At 42.9% G+C, this 22202-nt stretch overlaps 1 protein-coding gene across 2 annotated transcripts in view; it reads right to left on the bottom strand.

The window, feature by feature from the left end:
- Nucleotides 1-22202, bottom strand: part of BRD1 (bromodomain containing 1) — a 510476-nt gene that overhangs the window by 86370 nt on the left and 401904 nt on the right. For both annotated transcript variants that reach the window (XM_085654056.1, XM_085654057.1), the window contains exon 9: nucleotides 15379-15514. In XM_085654056.1, coding sequence (XP_085510182.1) covers nucleotides 15379-15514 — 136 coding nt within the window. The remainder of the gene's footprint in view (nucleotides 1-15378; nucleotides 15515-22202) is intronic.

Raw genomic sequence — 22202 nt, 5'->3', positions numbered from 1 at the left:
AGGCAGAGTAAGCCTTTTCCTCTTCACTAGTTTTTAAAATACAAAAACATGTAGTACGTACAAATGTAAATAGACAAAAGATGATAGTGGGTGCCCACACAATTGAAATGGAGATTTCAACCCCTTCATGCAAAACATGCATGGCATAAATCCATATACTGTGGATTAAGCTGCCTAATCTAAGGGAAGAGGAGTAGAGAGGACAACAACATCAAAATAAATTGATAAAACATGGGACTAAGGCAAAGTGTAATAAGTCACTGAGCACAAGAGAAACAGATTTTGATGGGCAGAAAAAAAAAGAAGCAGGTAAGGGTGTGCATAAACACATGCAAAGGGGGAAACCACCATGTGGCAGACACACCAATGCTTGGCAACAGATGATAAAAAGATAAAAAGGGTAGAGTTTGGAATGGGAGTTCAAGTGGTTTTCAGGAGGCAGAAACGATGGGCCGAGTGAAAGAGGTATTCAAGATGTATGGTTGGAATATAACACCAGTACTAATACCCATGGCAGAGGAATGGCCAGTGGCAGAAAGTAAAAAGAAAATCAGAGCTGGGTGAATGGTGGTGCTAAAAGATGTTATATAGGTTTTGGTTAAAAAGAGGAGTTGAACAGGTATGTAAGAAACAGATCTAGAGGTACAGTGTCATTGAGACTTGAAGGTGTCAGAAATTGAGACGGAGCTATAGACACACAGGTTATTAAATAAAGAAAATGAAGCAATAACAACATTTGGAAATAGCTTAAAAACAAATACATGGAGCACTGGGACAGAAACAAGGCACATGCATGACACTCACTAACAGGAATAATATGCTTATCAAAGTAAAGTTTGGTAATTCGGGGAATATAAAATCTAGCTGTGTCTACATATCAAGTAAAACAAAGGCAGACAACTGGAATAACTCACTTTTATAAGAGATAAACGTGCATGACGATTAGGGGCATTTCTTACAATCCTCTTCATGAACTGCCTAGTCATTGTGAAGTACTTTCTTTATTAGTTCATGGAGATTATATTATTTACCAAATCCTAATGCAAACCCAGCCCTGCATTCATCAGAGTTTCCATGTCACGGAAGGTGAAGGCTGAGCCAGCTAACATTTTCCTTTTTGGAGTTTGAACTTGATAAATAGTCATAGTTTTTGCACGGAATAACACAAAGTATCCTTCAGAGACTAGATTCGAGGCTGGAGCAGCAACGAAAAAATATTAGACTCCTGCTTGGCTCAAATATGCCTCTAGTCTTGCTTCTAGCCCAAGGAAGATGATCCATGTTTCATCTGTAGAGCTGTTGGTTACTATTTTCCTGACTTCCTTATATCCTCAGGAGTATGCTTTGTTCCGGAACCTTCCATCAGATTAAAAGTAGTGATAAATAGTGATATATGTACTGCACAATCAACCTCGATATGCTCCATTTGGCAATGGGTAAGCATCTCTTTGGCTGTACCCTTAAGAAGTCAAAAATGTAGTGTCTGTAGTGTCTACAGATTACTTTCTGGTGATGAAAGTGATGGTTTTCTTTGAGACATGAAAATCTGTGTAACCACTGAGTAAGAAATCACATGCCAAATAAAATAAATTAAAATGTTCAACCACCAATAAGGTCTTCAGTTCAATGATCCCGAGGACAATGTTATTACCATGGGAAAACTACATGCTCCTTAACAAAATATCTCCTACCATATTTGGAGTATGTGATAAATGTTAAAGTCCTTAGTTTAGGCATTTAAATTCCTGAAATAGTGTTGGCTAGAAGGTAGGAGGAAAAACCTTTCCCTTCTCCAAGAAGGACCTCGACAATGACACTTTACTGATGGACGTGTTTCCTAAATGCAAGTGCACTGTAACTGAAGAGAACACCAGCCTCTTCTCGTCTCTAGTAACAAATACTGCATTATGGGGTCGATTTTAAAACACAGAATATTGTGTCCCCCATTGGGATTCCAAAGTAATTTCCACTTCAAGACAAATAAATTGATGAAATTGTATTGTAATTTGTATTGTCATTTTTATTTATAGAGCGCATTATCACCTGCAAGTCTCTAAGCGCTACCAGAGGGAGTACCTATCCATGCCAGTGGGGAAATGGCAGCTGTTAAATGATGCCCCAGGCTTCTGAAAAAAGAACTGTCTTCAGCTTCTTCCTAAAAGGGAGGAGGTTCTCTTCCTTGCGTAGATTTTCCGGCAGATTATTCCAAATCTGGGGGATTTCTGTTGAGAAAGCTCTTCCACCCATAGAGGACAGGCTGAAACAGGGGCAGACCATTTTCATGTACCAATGTTCACTTGAGTCTAATGGCCAAATCATGAGAGCGCCGAGGGTGAGTGGCTGCGGTATATGAAGTATCCTTAAACAAAACGTAACATAAGAGTGATCTTAATTCAGTCTTGTTTTTCTATCCACCAGCAATAAACCTGTAGGAACTATAGTTTTACTTTTCTACTGCACAGGTTGAAGTCCCAGTATGTTTACCAAAGAAAATAGCACGTGAATGTAGATAATCCATGACATGGGGTCAATATGACACCTACAGCTCAATATTTCAGCGACCACATGTTATAACCTAAGTACTGCTGAGTCAAATATGCGGACATTGGGATGCTGAATGTTATGTCTGTGTCTCTCTCTATCTTTAGAGAGCATCTCCATTATCAATGGCACTACCCTGAAGGGATAAATTGCTTTTCTAATAAGTGGGGAGAAGACATTATTTACTTGCCTGTCACATCAGTTTAATAAGTTAACATTAGAAAGATGTCTTCAACGTAAGTCATAACACAGTTGAAACAGAGAAAGCAATATCTCTCCAATTACAAAAAGATTGATGTCTATGCAGGGACAACATTTTCCCTATTGCATCAAAAGGATCACAATATAATAAAATAGACCTGCTCAAAAATCAAAATCTGTTTAAAAATCTGTGGAGTTGCATTGCTCGTAGAAAAGAAAATGTTGCCTCCAAGCACGCACTTGTTTTCTTGTGATTGGAGAGACTTATTTCTACTCTTGAAAAAGTGTTTTACGCTGCTAAATCAAGTTATGCAGTTTGTGTCATCTATCAAAAAGGCTATTCACAGTAGCACATTTGATTTTCTCTTGTTGCATAAAGAAAAATGCTACAAAATCGCCATGAGGTGATTCTGCAATTTCCAATCGGGGCACAGGTGGAGATTTTTATATGGTTGTCTTTCTATTTCTTTTTTGGAGTTATGCTACCCTGCAGGGTCCGATACAACATTCTACAAATACTCACTATTTGGATATTACTGGAATCATATATCAGTATTTGTTAGGCAAATGTACTTGAGTATAACGGAGTATGATTGATTCAGAATTCTGACTCTATACTTAATTCAAAAGATACGTTTTTGCCATTAGGAGACAAAAAACTTGCCAGTGTATATTACATGCAGAATATTTGCAAAGATGGTTAAAAACTAAGCACAGACACACCCTGGAGACAAATTGCAGAGTTTATATGAAACAACTGGCTACAGTGGCCTCTACATGAGCCAGTGTCTCATGTTTGAGTGGGTACAAGTTATCTACTATCACTCTTTCTGTAGGGTACTCTAATTAACCACGGATTCCTCAACTTTAGAACGCTCCCGGGCAGCAGATACATTTTACACAATGCTCCAGCGTGTGGAAGCACCCTGTGGCTCTGCAGTGACTTCGAACCACCCATGAAATGACTGACTGTGGCTGCACACAAGTACCACTCATGTCCACTGATTTCAGTGTCATCAATCTTTCTCCATCTGCTCCTGCAGACATGAGTATCTCACAAATTGTTGATGAGAGAGCGCAGTTTTTTTTATTTTATTTGAAACCTCATTAAGATGGTCACAAATCCACTCCATTGAATGGGGAGGCAGAACTGCAGCGACAAATCTGTGGTTAGACCATCCACCAGAAAGAGCATATTTGAAGGTAATTTGTTCTCTTGATGAGTACTTCTATGTCAGGAACGGAGGCGAGGATGATGCTTTCTTCCTTCCCTTTAATATACATTATTCCAAAACAGCAGCCATTTTAAAACATTTCAAAACGACTTTTCCCATGACCATTAAAGAAAAAAACAGTTCATAAGTCCTTCTTTAATGTCCGCAGCGTGGTCCCAAACACAGTCCTCTGTCGCTGCTTATACTTCCTCTTACTTCGCTGCTCAGCAGCAGGTTAAGTGCTCTCCTCTGTTTCTCTGGTTTTCCCAGACTGTCTGAATGAGTTTTTTCGTCAATTTAATGCTGTTTTGAGCCCGTGTTGTATATGATCTAACACATTGCTTGTAAGCGGTCTGTTTTTCCTTTTAGACCCCGCGGGACAGGTACGGTGGTCCTTACCCGACTGGGCCTATTATCAGCTGAATTGCGGTGTGGCCCTTCGCAAGCTAGAGGGCACTGCGCCGGTGCGTTTCACTGGCTCCATCCAGCGTCTCTCGCTCCCATTCAAATGGATGGTGAGCGCGCACCGCCGGAGCCTGCAGACTGTCGAGATTTGTCACGCTGCACAGGGTGACGCCCAGCGTGTGCTGGGTCTGTAATTCCCCTGCATTTTTCTTTCCGGCACCCCGCGGGGGGTCTACACTTTGCGCTCTTCCGCTGACACCCTATGGGGTAGTACTCTAATTCCGGCCCTGACAGCCAGTGTGGGACAAATTTCCGGACAGTGAAGCCCTAGAATACTGATGGGCCTGTGTGTGTGTGTGCCCCGGGGACGTGTGCCCTCCCTACTGCGTGCCTCTGATCCACCCACATTGACGTCTGGGCTCCCTCCCTCCATAGTTTGGCAATCTTGCGTACAATCATGGAGGGGTTACCTCAACCAAACATATATAGCGCTGTTTCCTAACAGCACCAAGCAAAACGCTCAGGAAGGGGTAATATCCAATATGGACAGGCAATCATCCCAGGCTACATACAAGGAGGACTCACGGTCCTTCCTCCAGTGGAACGAAGATTTCTATGAGGCTGTTGGCACCTCAATCTATAGGGTGATGAACGAAGCTCATGGGGCCTATGGAACAGTGCCTCTCAGATAGAAATGCGGGGGAGTGTGCAAAAATTGCTAAAAGTACTACACCTGCCCCAGAAAGGCCTAGCGAAGATGCCCCAAGGGATGGTTCCCCATGCCCGAAGAAGAAATGCGAGGGAGTAGTAGACAGGGATGCGTTTGCATGCCTTAAACGTGCTTTTCTAGCCAAATCAGCCCCTCAGGAAGGCCCCAGCACCGACTTCCCCTGAACCCCCTCGCCCGATACGCCAGACCAGCAGGCTGGAGACTTCCCCAGTGGACTCAGACGATTGCATGGGCTCCTTGAGGCCTTGGCGCTCCCGGCTTCTGATCCCACTCCCCCTCAGACGGGTGATTCAGACATGCTAGACCGGGATATCATCTGTCTGACATTAACGGTGTGGGCCCCAGGAGACAAAGTGGCAACGCTTATTGTGGTGCAGCTCCGCAAACCCTTGGAGAAGGAAGCATGAAATTGCCTTAGGGCAGGGTGTCAACAGTCTACCCTGGAGGGAAAGGTGGCCCTCACTCCGATATAGACTCCAAAATGGCCACCTTCTTAGCGAATTACATGAAAGACCCTAGGAAAGGGCATAGACAGGCTGTGCGCTTGTGCCAAGGCAAGCTCTTGGACCCCATAGGTCCTATGACCAAAATCCTAGATATGGCGGAAGAGGCCAAAGTGTCAGGTTGCCTCATCTGTTCTGAGGTCCTCTCAAATTGGGCACAGTGCGTGATAATTTCAATGGGAAACACAAAATGTGGGTTATCCGCTGACCGCTGTCGCTCTTTGCTTATCAAAGTAGACCCCCAAGCCGAGGACCTTGCTTCCTCGAATGCAGGTGGAATGGCTTGAAGGGGGGTATTTGCCGCTCAACCGGCTAAGAAGCATGGGTGTTACAAACAGTTCAGGGCTTCCACATAGAGTTACACAACTGCCCTTACCAGGCTACCCACCCAAGCGCCATATGTGCATTTATAGACAAGGTGGTCTTGGCCCTCCTGCACAAAGGAACAATATGTCAGTCGAAGTTGCACCCCAATGGTTTTCTAAGTAACACTTTTCTGGTCTACAAGACCGTCAGAAGCCGCACACGGCTTATCGATCTCAGGAACTTCACTGAGAAGCTGGTTTACTGCCAATTCAAGATGAAAGGAATTCATCTCCTCATTGATGTGTAGCTTCCGTCAGACTGGATGGTGCGTCTGGATCTTAAGAACACATGCCTGTAAGTCCCGGTGTTTCCACCCCATCGTAAATTCCTAGAGTCTCTGCGGCAGTCCCAGACTTTCAAGTTCACCACGCTCCTATTCTGCTTATCGCCAGCACCGTGGTGTTTCACAAAGATCCTCAAATCAGTGGTAGAATTCCTCATAGCACAAGGAATCCAGCTAATTGTTTTCCCATCTACAGACAACGATGGACCTTTTGCAAAGCTTAGGTTTTGTAATTAACGACAATAAGTCGCTTCTCTCCCCAGTTCAGAGAGCGATCTTCTTCGGTTTCATCGTAGACGGTGTCCCTGAGCCTTTCTTCTTGGAAAACAGCAAAGATCAGGCACAAACTCTGCCAAATGCTAGCTAAGCCTTGCATGTCACTCAGGCAGAAGGCCCGGTTCTTGGGCCTCCTCTCTTCCTCGATCAAGGTAATCTTCCGGGCCCGCTCCATTAGCGGGCCCTACAGCAACTGAAGGCGCATCATCTGAGGAGGGGTCTGACATCGGCCCAGTCAGTGTCCCTAACAGATGGGATCCGAGAGGAAATAGGATGGTGGCTTACCCATATGGAAGCATGGAACGGGAAGGTAATCTGGCTGGGGTGCCCGGTGTGGGGATTTTTCCACAGGAGGAAGTCGGTCACCAGAAGAACAGACCATACAAATAAATTGTTTAGAGCTCCTGGCGGGTTCATCCGCAGTCCACTGCTGAACCAAGGATTGCATAGTCTTGAGTCCTGTTAAAAATGGACAACGTCTCAGCAGTGAGATATATAAAGCATTTGGGAGGACTAGATACTGTGCCCTGACAGACATGGCGAAGGATTTCTGGAACTTTTGCTTGGAAATTCAGATTTCCATCACTGCGGGCCAAGCCAAACAGTTAGTGGATTGGCATTCCAGACACCTCCACTACTCGAGTCTAAGGAAACTGTACTCTTACGTCTACCATCAACTAGCAGACACCTGGGGCCCTTTTTTGATTGATCTGTTTGTGTTGTGTTTCCATCATCAGCTGCCACAGTTCTTCAGTTAGACACCAGACCCGCAGGTGATGGCAACAGATGCATTTCTCCAAGATTGGAGTCCGGAGCAGGGCTATGCTTTTCCCTCCTTTTCTGAATGATCACTCTGGCATTTTCTCAGGTCCGTTGGCAAGGGGCGGAGGTGGTTATGATAAACCCCATTTTGAGGTCAAAAGTGTGGTTTCTGGATCTTACGGAACTTTCTTGGGATTCTCCAATCCGATTCACCCAGTTTCATCACATCCTGTTGAATCTGGATCCAATGCCCAATCGGCTGGTAATGGAGGGATCCCTGCAGCTGATGGCGTGCCAGATTACAGGCAACGCTGGACGCTACCCAGCATTTCGCGACATGCTCAATTCCTTGTGTCCAGGGCCTGGATGGACAGCACTATCAAACGATACCGCTCTTCTTGGAGGAGATGGGTACATTGGTGTCTGAGACAGGGCACAGATGTAGTGCAGGTGCTGAATTTTCTGTCCAGCCTAGCGGAGGAAGTGTTAGCATATCATTCGATTATCACGTACAGGTCTGCTATTTCAGCAGGACATGCTCCTATCTAGAAGGCATCAGTGGGAGAACATCCTTTTGTTTGCCGGTTGCTTAGAGGCATTCACTGATTTCTTCCTCGGAATCACGTTATTCAGTTCTTTGGGACGTGAACTTGGTCTGAACCTTTTCCTGTTGTGGCATCAGAATAGGTCTTTATCCTAGAAAGAACTTTCAGCTAAATTAGCGATGCTTCTCTGCCTTGTTTTATGCAGGTGGGTTTCAGATGTGCGCGACTTGGATATTACAGCCAGGGATTTATTCCCGGATGGGGTAGTTTTTACGGTAAGTAGGCGTACCAGGGCAAATACTCGTACAATATCTTACCCAGCTTTCAGTGACTCACCCAAACTGTGTATTGTGCGCTGCCTCAAAGCATATGAGGAAATGACTGAAGAGGTCCGCCCTCTGGGTGAAAAGAAGCTTCTCACTGCATTGAGTAAACCATACAAAGCGGTGTCGCCCCCCTCCCCCCCCCCTCTATAATAGCCCGATTAATCCGTTTGGGTGATCCAAGAAGCTGGCATAGATACCAAAGTGTTTGGAGCGCATTCCGAAAGGGGAGCAATGGCTTCCAAAGCTTTCTGCCTAGGGGCACGCCTAGAGGATCTAATGTGTGTAGCAGATTGGTCATCAGGCTCTACTTTTGAGAGATTCCATTTTAAGCCGGTAGTGAAAATGTCTCAATTGGAGGCAAAAACTAGCATAGTCCTCGCCTCCAGTCCTGACATAGAATGAAAGTTTGCCTAGCTATGTGAAGGTAAGTTTCAATTCTATGAGGGATATAGAGGCGAGGTTTATCCCACTAGGTAGTCAAGCGAGACAGACCCTCTTCGTTTTAAAGTAAGTTGTTTGGTTTTCCATGTTAAAGATTACAGTCCTATGACTTACAGTTGTTAAGTCTGTTAAGTTCTTCCTGTCTTTGTATGTGGTAATGGCTATATAGTGTTACCTGCTTTTGACCTAGGATGGTTTGAAACAATTAATGACAAAGCATGTCTTTGGAGGATCTGGTGAATTGAAACAGGATGCGTGAAACTTAACTAATGGCATTATTCGCGCAAAGAAAGAGGGAGTACAAGCCGCGACAGAAGACTATGTTTGGGACCACACTGTGGACATTAAATAATGACATATGAACTGTTTGTTTTCCTGAGTGTTCATGGGAAAAGTAGTTTTGAAATGTTTTAAAATGGCTGCTGTTTTGAAATAATGTAAAAAAAAGAAGCAAAGAAAGAAAGCATAATCCTCTCCTACGTATCCTAAATAGAATTGAAATTTACCTTCACATCCTAAGCAAATTTTGATTCTAACCGAAGATTCAACCCATTTTAGAACAGATCCATAGCAGGACCTCACAAAAAGGCAGAGGGTCTGTCTGAGGAGTGGACTTGGGTAGACCAAAAGGTCTTGTACAAGCGAGCGAGTGAAGTGACCTTCCCACCTCATCTGACCATCAAGTCAGATCAGGTGGATATATGCACCAACACCCACCTCAAAACCTGGCAGATATCCCAAACCAGTGCTCCTCAGCCCACTGCCACTGTGGTGCCTTTGGCTCTGATGGAATGATTTTGTAGACCTTCAGGAGGCAGTTTCTTGGTCAGTGCTCAACAGATCTTGATGCAGAGGACTATTTATCTTGACATGGACCTTTTCTGCACCCCCTTCCATCTCTCTGCTCCAGAAAACTCTACAAATAACAGATTGTCTACACAATGTTTCTTTGTGCGGAAACGTAGAAGTTCGGCAACTATTTATAGTTGAGCTGAAGAAGCCTTGCATCCTTTTTCGAGGTGAGAAGTAGGGTGGAAAACACAGGCTGAGTATGTGAGTATCTTATGTGAAAAGGAGTCACAACATTTGGGAAGAAGGCCGCCCTAGTTCTCAGTACCACTTTGTCTAGTCAAAAGGTGGTGTAAGGTAGTTGCACCGACAGCGCCTGCAGTTAAATCACACAGTTCACTGGCTTGATGGCAATGAGAAAAACAGTCTTGATCGTCAGAAGCAACATCAAGGAACTACGCCAAGGCTCAAATTTGTGCCCATAAGAAATCTCAGAACTACATTTGAATCCCATTCTGGCATGACACAAGGCTTTGAGGAAAACTGTGAATCAAACCTCTTTGAAACTCATCACAACCGAAGATATGAATAAGGACAGTTGGTCCAATAAATACAATAAAAGCATAGGGGGCCTACAAATAACATTTACGGTGTCAACCACAAAGCTGTGCTGGGCCTACAACAGGACACTTTGAATGCAAAGAGTAGCAGCTGCAGGCACCAACAAGGTACATATTTTCCAGGGCTCAGCACAGACTGATTTTGTGGAAAGGAGTCTGGACTCAAGAATGACATCAAACACCTTGGTCAGCATGTCAAAAGAATTTAATTTCTCCCACTCAATCTCCGCACATGGAGGTGTATGGTTGGAAGGACAAGGCACAAGACCCTGTTCTATTGCTGAGACAGTTGTTCTTCATGAAGTGGTAGCTAGACCAAAGGGCTAATGCTCAGCAGCTCTGGGTAACATACTCTTCTGGTCAAGAATGGGGCTATACTATTGTATCCGATTATGGGGTTATCAAAATGACTTGGGCCTGATCCGTCCTGATTTTCCTCAGAACACAAGGCAGGAGGGGCAGAGGCGGCAAGAAGTACTGGAAACCCATGTCCTATCACAGTTGGAATGTTTCTCCTAGTCAATTTCCTGGGGGGAAAACAAAAGAGAAATTGGACACCGCACATTTATTCCTGGCCCCTTGATATGCCTCCGTAAAAAAATTATTGTCCAGAGATTTTCATTATGTTTTTGTATCATTAGAGAAGTAATGCCAGGCAGAATATTTCTGTACAGTGATTTTTAAAATGGCGAATGTGTTGCAGCGATGATGTAATATTTCAGGAACCATGAGACCTATATACTTCAGTTTTGGGTCAAACAAAGGTTTCGGATGTCAAGTAGTCTTATAGAAACAGAAAATAATGCCTCAAGCAACCCTTCTGCCATTTTCCAAAATGGCGGCTCCATAATGTTGTGTTTTTGCCACATATTGGTAATTTATTTTAATGTTTGTTTTTGTTTCAGGTTTTAAGTTGATTCAAATTCATAAACATGAGCGAAGCAGGTGGTAGTAGAGGATATTTACCTCCTGACAGAGTGTTGATAACTACAAAATCTGAGGGCTCCTTCAACAAAGAAAAATGTGTCATATGCCAAACTAATCAGAATGGAAAGCTAACAACTGTGGCTGGACAAAAGAGAGATCAAGATGCTGCAGAAATACGGCAAGAAAGTTCACAATAGACTGAAACTGATAGGTGAAGAGGAACAAACATTGTAACAAGTGCTACTAGTTGTATAAAATAGAAAAAAGCCTGGAAAAAAATCATCAAATAATAGCAGGAACCAGTGAATCACAACAAGAATCTGAGTCTTTTAAGAAAGCGATGACAACCAAACACAATGCCCATCCACTTAGAAGATCGATGGCTACCCCTCGTCCACTTCCACCAAGTGATCAGAAAGCAGAGGATATTCAATGTGTTATCTGTGGTTTAGCCAGAACAAGGGTCAAAGAGATTGGTGAAAGAACAAAGAGAGTATGAGAGTCTCCAAGGACAAGCATATTTTTATCTGCAGCTACTTTCTTTCAAGATTAATTTTTCAGCAGAGTAGCTGATCTTAACGGCAAGGTGAATGTATTTGCAGCGGATTTGTATGTCCACCCAAACAGGATGTGTGCATACATTCGAAAATATGAATGTACAATGAGCTCCCAGCAGTAACGTAACCACGAGCCTTCAGTTAAGTTTGTACTCTTTGAAAATGCAAATTAAGTATTAAAGCCTATCTTGAGTGCTGGCTTCAGGTTCACACTCAGTGAGATTTGAAAAATAATGGTCAACATTGAGGAAACTGTATTCATCCTTAATAATGAAATTAAGATTTTTCTGGTGAGAATGTACAATGACAGAACTCGTTTTTGTCAGTCTAACAAAAAGAAAGAGCCACTTATGGTGTTCTCAGCTGATGTGTCTCCTGAAGTTCTTGCTGCCAAAATAGGATCACAGGATGCAGTAAAATCAGCAGGAACTATTTTAAGAAACCTCCTGAAAGATTTAGATTTTGGACTCAATGACAAATTTTGTGATGCCCCAGACCTCCGCAAATCATGGGAGTCAACAAGAATGCCTGATGTTTTCTTAACAATCATTACAGCATTGCTTAATGTCAGCAAAGCAAAACTGCTACAAACGAAATTTCTAGGGTTCGAAACAGAAGCAAACAACATTGATGATGGCTTTGAAGATATAAGCAAAGGAGTGGATGACAATCCCATGAACCGGCAGGGTTATGCTGTGCAAATGTACCGTCTTTTCCAAATCATGTTTTATGAATTACATCACTGTAAAAAGAAAACTCCGTTACACATGATGACTGCCCACGCAATCTAGGACAAGGGCAAACCTAGAGAGCTAATCGCTGAAATGAATAGGATTGGTGTATCAACAAGCTATAATGACATAGCACGGAGCAGGAACTTGTTAGAAGCTCATGCTGTAAAATCTTGTGAATCTGACGGCACACCACTTCCTAGTGACTTTACCAGCAAAGGATTTACAATTGCTGCTCTTGATAATTTTGATCTCAAAGACAACTCTTCTTTGTCTGCAACATCTAGCATACATGATACTGCCATGGTGCTTTTTCAAGACTGTACCAATGAAGTAGCTGTTGCCAAACAAGCTGTGTCAGCTGTAAGCATAAACAAACAAAGCTGCAAACTTACAACCCAACTGCCTTGCCAACGTGTGCAAAATCATTACTGTCTACCAGAAAGTTTGAAAGTGGCTGAGGACATGGATCTTCTTCTACCTGATGCTCCGGTCCAAAAATCTCATTTAACTGAATTTATCATATTGCTAATTTGGTGCGACTGAAGGATAAAGAAAAGCAAGTTCCTTCGTGGGCTTAAATTCATGCTCTGATCTCCCGGAATACCGTCCCACTGAAGGTTGGGTTTTTAACAAACTATGCAACAGTATAAAGAGCTCTAAAAAAATTCTGAAATGTGCACTCAGCTTCAAGGCCATCCTAGCCTGCCAATTTTCTGTGATGGTGTTTTCCGTATTGTAGCTGACATTTTTATGAGCAATCCAGTAGAATTGGATAATATTAATCCAATGATGGGCGTTTTCCACATGACAAATGTTTTGTTGCGGTGTGCAGGAAGTTCTCCATGCATGTGGCAGAGACCATGCACTTATTGAGGCTGAAATCTTTGGAAGCAAAACTGTTCAATCAATATTGAGTGGAACTCATTATGTTAGTCTGTTACAAGGTATGCCCATCATATCTGAGGCTATAGAAACATTGTGTTGGAATGCTTTCTGAAACAAAAATGACAAATTAGATTTTGCATATGTTATCTCAGGACTGAACAAGGCACAGGGTGCACTTCATTCAAAATACATAATGTAACGCCAGGAAATGTTCAATACACTTAGTTCAAAATCAGAAAACTTGAAAACAAAGTTTGTAGAGTTCGTCAAGGAAGGTGAAGAAAATCGTTTGAGTGAATAAAGTGAATTGAAAATTTTCCAATTTCATGTAGAAGTTCCAATACCAATTCAGAGGGACTTCGTCAGGGGTAGTACCTGATGAGTTCCACAGTACGAGCTCCGTACGTAGATACAGGCAGCGTTAATACGCAGTTATCAGCTACGACTTGTGCTGACTCTGGTTTCCTGTGTAGGAACAATTCACTTTATTCACTCAAGGTCCTGAAGAAAGCTCCCTGACCCCCCTCTGGGCACTACAAGAGCTGAAACATGTCGACCGTTCACTAAGTTTAACATCGCAGAGGATTCATAACACGTCCAATCTGCAATTTGATCCTTTTAACGTTTCCCCAGCACCTATCAGAATAAAGACATTTTTATAGGTAGCATGAGGAATACTTCATTTTAACTAACCACTTCACTTGAGCACTCCTCACTTTTTTATTTTATCATTTATTTCCCTGATAACTACTGGAAGATTCAGTGGTTCCCTCCAGGTTGGAGGATACATGGAATAAACCCAATGATGATGCTATCACGTATTTAAAGGCGGAGAACCAAGATATACCGCCCACACATTATTTTAAGTGATTGAGGGTTTTTTTACCTATATCAGATACAGCCACCTGAACCCTGGTGCCAGCAACAAGTGATCCATTCTCCTTTGATTATATATGACTAGCTGGAAGCCGTTTGGATCACAGCCTCTTCTTTTTCCCCACTTTTGATTGTATCAGCCCAAGCACCATAAACATATTGACTGACATCTGCCTCCTACAATCCAGGTCAGCATTGAATCCTGTTGTTAGTGGTGGGGATAGTATTCCTAGCACACTGTCGTAGAAGAATTTAAATCGCTTCGGAAGACTGACATAGTTGGGAGTAGAGCTCTGGATCCATGTTGAAGGATGCAGAAAAAAAGGAACATCAGCGTGTAAGGGGAGACTCTGAACTGTCATTTCTGGTTTGTTACAGAGTCACAGCAGAGCTACACTGCATCACCTACCAATGTGTGGGAGAATTGCTGGAAAATGTATCTGCAAAAAGTTTAGCGCTAGGGAGTTTTCTAAAGGTGAGCAAGTTATGATTAGACCTATCAGAAATAGTTTATAAAAAATGAATCTATTTGGTAATATTCCACTGGAAGGAAGTGGGCTTTGTATTATGTGTAGGCTGCGAATTAGAAAAATAAAGAAAACATGGACTTCATGCATTAGGTGATTGTTACATTTCTCATTGTGAACTGAACTGGCTTAGGCCAGTATGTATTGCTGCTGCATTAACTTGTTAATACTCTGTAATATGAAATGGAGTTGCTACTTCGTAAGTCATTGCAGCACTGTTAGTCAATTAGTGGATACAACTGCTGAATGCTAAAGTAAATTGAGAACTTTAAGAGGAAGTGTGTCAACATTAAGAATAAGGGGTACCTTAGCTCCCATCCACTGTCTTAGATACCCTTAATAGGCTGCAATCTATTTCATGTTGTGCCTATACATGGAATTATAGATATATTATCTCCATACACTTAGTACAAATAGGGTACAACTGATAAATTATTTTTATTTTTAATTCTTGCATAATTTAATGTGTGTCATACAGAACGTTTCCACTTGGTTCTCAGCCAGCATATGTGTCACCCACTGGCAACCTGAACGTCTGGGGCTTTTTCAGGGTGAAGTGTAGGTGTACAGTAACTTGATCTTGTGTACTTACTGCAAGGTGGCACACTCAGGCGGTGCCTTGAAAAATCAACACAACAAAGGACAATATTTAAGTCTATGTTGCAGTCAGTTGTATCTTTATTGTTCTCTCCATTTCAGGCGACCATGGCATTGTTAGCTCTGGACTTTCCTTTTTAGAGTGAAAATGGACATCCTACTTTGGATGCCTGGCCCTAACGACGTAATTTGTATGCATGTAATGCAAAAGCAAGGTAATTGATAGAGCAGTGTACAACTGCTGAAGTAATTGCAAACCACACATTATTTTACCTGGAATTGCATAACAAGCTGCTGCCTGAGGATAAACTAGATTCTGATGCACAACGGCGCCGCGGTTGATCTTTTCTTTCGGGAAGGGTATCCAATTCTCTTTCTGAATTTCCATCTCCAAATCCATTTATTAATTCTACAAAAAGAGAATTAATATAAACTCTTCATATCGAACAGGTTTTTTAAAAAAGAAATAATTTTCTACATGAACACAATCTTATACATACACATGTAGTGGAAACTTTTGATCGAAAATATACAAAAGGCTCACAGAAATAGTATTTCCATATATTTTAATGACTGAAATGGTCACGCAAAACACACTGAAATAAATATATTGCTTGCCCTAGCAATATAGTAGGGTCAAGGCCTTGCTGTGAGAAAGGCAACTGAAGAGCCAGCCAAGTACAATCTTGTGCAGCCACACCCACTGCAGATGCACAACAATTTCAACCTTGAAATGTCTGAATTGGTTACAGATTTGGTTGCCAAAACATTTTTAAAAAAGTCTTAACCTGTCTGCACAGACCAGAATTTTTATTTTTTTTAACCTTTACCCTTTCCATCATTAGAATGGCCGACTCTTCCAGAGAAATTTCAACAATTAAAAGGGCAACAAGGTGTAGGATTTGGAAAACAACTACTTTTACTCAATACTGGATGAGACCTTTATGGTTAAGAACACAAACTCATTCTAGACTACTTTACAAGAGAGGCATCATCTTTGCAATTCTTATAAAATCTGTGGCCAAAAAGAAGATTGGATCTAGTATTCATTCTGTCACTGGTTACAACTCAAATACAGAGCAAGAAACCAACAATTTAACAAATTACAGACTGAAATATATAAGTTTGTGAACTGATGTTATTGACTAGACTCACTCTGAAAGGTTGGACCTATGCACCATACTCCTGATGCAAATGCCAATGTTTTATCAAATTGTGGAAATTTGAAAAAAGAATTTTTAATTCAGTGGGACAAATGTCTATTTATTTATTTATTTATTTACAAACCGCATGATATACTTTACAAATGCAAGAACATTTTTACATAGAGAGGTGCATTCACAATGGCATGAGAAACTAAATGGTTATCAGTAGAAGTAGTTTTGCAGCTTGAAGAGTTTTCTGGATTCACGTGCTGTGCATTATTCAGCCACTTAGTGGTTGGGTCCGGAGTTGTTTCTGCATCATCAAGCACCATTTGGTGTTAGGTCCATCTCTTGTGCGACATCAAACGGCGCCATCGAAGTTCCTGTGTGTGGCAGCCTTTTTGTTTCTTTTACAAATAAGGGTATGTCTTTACTTTTCATGTTTTGAGTTCTTTCTTTTACGTGATCTTTCTCCCACCGGTTTGCATTCCTCATCTCTGGGGAGCTGGGAGCGTCACATGTGAATCCAGAAAACTCTTCAAGCTGCAAAACTCAGGGATGCCCCCTATCGCCTTTAATATTTGCCTTACTGCTGCAGCCCCTGGCGGCTGGGTGAGGGGAGGCCCTCTGATCCGTGGACTCAAATGGACCGAGAATCATGAAGATAGAATTTCATTATTTGTGGACGATATACTGTATATATGGCCTCTCCGACATCCACCCTTCATCGTATCCCTCATATCTTCCGCATATTTGGTAATCACTCAGGATACAAAATAAACTGGTCCAAATCACAACTATATCCACAGCAAGGCCCGTCACTGCGTATACCTTGGACTTTGAGATCCCTGTAGCACTGGAGAGCTTCCGGTACCTACGTACTTATATAACGATGGATTCAGCCCCTTTTCATGAAGCAAACTTGCAAGTGCTCTGGACACACTTTCATGCTGACGTTAAACACCGGTGCTCCCTTCCTCTGACTCTTCTGGGATAGGCAGCTCTCTTTAATATGCTGGCGTTGCCTCGTTTTCTTTATGTGTTGCGAAATACCCCTGATAGGATCCCCAACTCCTATTTCTCCAGTATTGATAGTGCAGTGCGCACCTTGTTGTGGGATGGCCGGGCTCCGTGAATAGCGATGCAAAAGCTGTTGGCGGGATGGTATGATGTGGGAATTGCACTACCCGATCTCAGGTCATAATGCCAAGCATCTCAACTTGTGGTGATTAATCGCTGGGCTCATGGGGATCAGGGGGACCCGGGTTTCCGCACAGACTGGTGGCTCATGGGACAAGGCGGATATAACAAAGCACTCTATACGCATCCCAAGAAATTCTGCCTTACCGAACCGACAGCACGCACGATTGAAGTCTGGCACAAGATTAATAAATAATTGGACTGGCACAATAAAATCACACTTAAGACCCCACTCAAGACCCCACTCTGGGAACCCGAACAACTAAGTCGTCTAAGTGGGATCTTATAGGTATTTCAAAGGTGGGGGACATGTGGAATTCTAAGGGGTCGCTGACCTACAAAAAGAATACGACCTTCCACAATCGGAAACATTTAGATATCTACAGATCAGTTGTGCGCTCAAAACAGCAATACCGGGAGGCGGCCCGCCTCCTGAGGCTTCCCACTGGAAGATAGGTTGATACTCGCCCCTATGGTCAAGAAGGCCATCTCCCTCACATATAAATAAATCTGATTAATAACCGTCCTGAACTGATTAAGAACCGTCCCAGTGCTGCCTCCCAGTGCTCCTGCGCCTACGTCCCTGAGCCTCCAACTTCCGGGCTGTTGGTTCCTCCTAGGAGACTTCCTGGACCTAGCCTGCAGCCAAAACCGGCAACCCCCATTGAAAACAACAAGGCACCCAATGCCAAATCATCGCCCTGCACCCGGCCGCCCCTGTGCTGCTGTGGGTGCACTTTGTGTGCTAAATCGGATCCCCCTTTGCCCTGAACGAAACCCCCCAGAACTTTGCTCCCACATCCAAGTGGCGTGCCTGTGAGCAGCCACGAACCGGAAGCCCTCCATCCCCAATTGGATAACAGTGGGCCTCAGTACTCTACACCCGGCAGCACTAGTGCCGCAGAGGGTGCTCTTTGAGTGCATCCTTGACCCTGAGAGAACCCTGGTTCTAACCCCAAAAACTCAACTCCCAAGACAGATTACTCACCTTTAAACCGAAAACCTGATTTTCTCCCATAGGACTGCACTGACTGTTTTTCTGTGGAAAAAGATCGAAGTGTGGAGTTGAGAATTGTATGAAGACGTAAGAAACTGTGTTCTGAGAAAAACTGTTTACTTACCCTTTGTCCCAGTGTGATATCTAGGCATATCACACTGAGTAGAAAAAGTAATCCTGAAAAGTAATTACAATTGTATTTGCAAATTTTTACAAACCTGTAAGAAGAGTCATTTTCATCTAGCTTGCTTTTCAACAATCCGTTTTGAAAAGTACAATCATATTTACCTGTGCCAAGTCCTGCTTGATTCTATAAATAAAAATACAACAGTGAAATATTTTTTGATACAAACAATTGGTCTGAAATCAGTCTGAGTGTGTGACATAATTTCTTGCTTAACACTACCCTCTGATAAAGCCGTACTGCTCACCCACACTACTGCAAATAGAAAGTAGAGTATTATCCACTTTAACGTTTCTAAGCCTTTGGGGATCCACTGGACTCTGTGCACACTAGACCTTACTTTGGTATAGTATATACAGAGCCAGGTTCCTACAGAATCCTTTTCTGAATTCACGTGCTGTGCATTAAGATTATGTAGCGGTTCCCTCTTCCTTGGGATGGCTGGGGTAAAATGTGGAAGACTTGAGAACAGGAGTTAAAGTACTGTTTGTCCCACTTGAGATTCGTTGTGTCATCTGTATATCCACACAATAATGCTTGGTTAAGGTGTGTGGAGATGCCCATTTAGCAGCCGCACATATAGTGTCTATTGGCAAATTGGCCATAAAGGCTAGGGTAGGCCTTTTTTCCTTGTTGGGTGAGCTCTTAGTCGGGAGTTTAATGTTCTTCCCGGCGAAGAATAGCATACCTGAATTGCTTCTACAACCCAACGTGCAATTGCCCCCTTTGTCACAGGCGCACCTTTGTTTGACTTGGAGAAAGAGACGAGAAATTGATTCTCTTTTACAGAATTGTCTCGTCTCCTGTAGATAGTATAGTAAAGCTCTTCTTACATCCAGGGTATGAGGGTTTCTTCTGGTTTCTTCTAGTCGTGTTTGTGTGTTTTAAAGAGAACTGCTAGCTGAATGCTTTGATTCTTGTGGAAATTGCTTACTACCTTAGGTAGAAACTGAGGATTGGTCCTTAAGACAATTTTGTCCTTGTGGATTTGAATGTATGGTTCCTCAGTAGTTAATGCTTGTAGTACACTCACTATCTGTAGAGATGTTATAGCAATTAAGAATGCAGTCTTTATTGTAATATACCGGAGTTCTGCTTTGTGCATGGGTCTGAACGGTTCTGTCATTAGCTGTGTTAGAACTGGGTTTAAGGTCTACATAGGGATCTCCTGTTAAACGTGTGTGTAACATCTTTATTTCAAATTTGTCTTCACCAACCAGTTGTCTAGATAGGGATAAACGTGGATTTCTCTCCTTCTTAGGGATGCTGCTACTGCTGCTAAGCACTTTGTGAAAACTCTTGGTGTTGATTTTATTCCGAAAGGCAAGACCTTGAATTGGTAGTGAGTGACCTTGTATGCTTGATTCAAGGTGATGTGCAGTTAGATGTGTGTAATTTAAGTCTATTGTTGCCACGTAGTCCCCTTTTTTGTAGTTGTGGGATTACTTCTTGTAGTGTTGACATCTTGAAATGCTGCGTACAAATGAATTTGTTTATGAATCGGAGATCTAAGATTGGTCTTAACATGAGATATTGCTTTGGTACCAAGAAATAAGTTGAGTAGTTTCCTTTGTTGTGCATCCCTTGCTGGTACTTTCTCTACTGATTGTTGTTCTACGAGTTCCTTTATTTCCTCCCTCAATTTCTGTTCTTTGGAACTTTTTCTTCTTTGGTTAAGGCTCCTTTCTTAGTTCTGTAAATTGTTGTTGTTAATACACTATTCTGCCTCCCACTGGTGTTGTGTGGGGGTCCTTCCTTACGGACATGTCACTTGTAGTTTGCTCCTCCCCCTCTTGAGATTTGTCCCATACTCTTCCTCTGCCACAAAAGGATTGCTTGGTTGTTGCTCCCAGGAATGGTATCCGGACTGTTGGCAAGACTGTTGTCTTGCATGTCGCTGTTGACCCTTTTTGTGAGTCTTCTTAGGTTAATTCTTCCCATTTTGAAGGTGCCCCTATATTGCAGGGCTCCCATAACTTTGGCCATTTTATCGTCCTTCTTATTTGCTATAGGGACTCATCTACTTCACGTCCAAACAGAGTATCTCCTGTCAAGGGCTTATTGATTATGGATGTTTAATTCCTGTTTGAAGCTGAGATTCTGAGCCAGGAGTGCCTTCTTAGTGTTGTACCTGTGCAGATTTGTCTGCTGGCTGTATCAGCTGTGTCTTGAGCTGATTTCAGGCAGGTGTTTGGTATGTTCTTCCCCTCCTGTATTACGGATTTTGCTCTTTTCTTATCCTCCTCCTGGAGTTTGTTGCTCCACTGTTGGTGGCTATACCTATTGAGAAAGGCATTAAAGTTAACAAAGCCATTGCGTTGCTGCCTCCCTTTCCATCTTCCTCCCCACCATGTCCCTTCTCTTACTTTCCCTTTCTGGAGGTGGGGCAGTGAAGGACAAGCGTTGCTCCTCCTTCTTGCTGTGGTAACAATGATGGAGTCAGCCACTGTGTTGCTTTGTATGTAATTAGGGTTCTTTGTGGAGGGTTTGAATTTCTTTTATACCCTTGGTGTTACTCCCTTTGCGGAGTCAAGCTCCTTGAAAGCCTCCTTGCCCTGATCAAGAATGCTGATCAAGTAGCATAGGAAGGTATTGTGTACCTTTTGTGAATGGTGTCAATGTTTCTAGCAGTCTCCTTCCTTCTCCTCTAAGGAGACCCCGAACATATCAGCTGGTGGCAAAGCTCTCAAGGGATAATTAAAGACCTCTTCTTCAGGGCTCTCTGTGCTGTGTTCCTTTTACTTTTCCTTGAAACTTCCTTTAACTTCCTCTTCTTCTGGAACGTCGAGTTCGTCGTTGACTTACTCTTCGTGAGGTTCGGGCGTTGCCGGAGCTTTGAGGCAGTGGAGGGTTTTAAAAAAATTCGGTTTTCTTTTAGTGCCTTGTCAAACTCCTTCTTACCTTGAAGGTGTGCCGCCATTTCTGTCTCCAGGCGTCTTCTCTTTTTCTCCATCTCGAAGGCCCTTTCAGCGACAGAAGCCAGGGAGATCATCTTCTTTGGTGTGGTGGATTCTACCTCCGAAGGTATGGTTTTATCTTTCGAGGCCTCTCATCGGACACCTGTCTTCGTCGACTTTGACATTTCCCCCTCATCTGTGGCTGACACTTGGTTGTTGTCCTCTTGGACAACTGGGCTGCCCTTTGCACGTATGTTTTGAGACCCCTGGTAATCTGAGGGGTCTTAGTTATTGTCTCTGCTTTCTTTTTAACATCCTTGATGATTTTTTTCACGGCACGCTCTTCTGGGCGTCCCCCATCGAGGATTTCGACAACCAATCCTCCGTGTTTTGATTCTGCCGCCCTCCCCTGTCCGTCTTCATCGCTTGAGATGCCCAAGTCCTTCAGCGATACCATCCATTTCTGGCCACCGAACATAGCTGTGTGGCACTCTTCCGTCTGCTTTCTACAGGCCTAGAGAGTTTTTGACACAAATAAAGTGAAGGCCTCACAGTCATTATCCTTGCGATTCATAGGCAGGCAGAGGTTACAGACGTCGTGTGGATCGCGTTGTGCGAATTTGTGGTGGCAATTAGGTCAAAACTTCACTGGGGTATTTCGATGGTGCATGCCT

The sequence above is a fragment of the Triturus cristatus genome, chromosome 4_1 (assembly GCF_964204655.1).
Source record: "Triturus cristatus chromosome 4_1, aTriCri1.1, whole genome shotgun sequence".
NCBI lineage: Eukaryota > Metazoa > Chordata > Amphibia > Caudata > Salamandridae > Triturus > Triturus cristatus.
The sequence above is the reverse complement of the archived record's forward strand: the minus strand, read 5'-3'. Positions and strand labels throughout refer to the sequence as shown.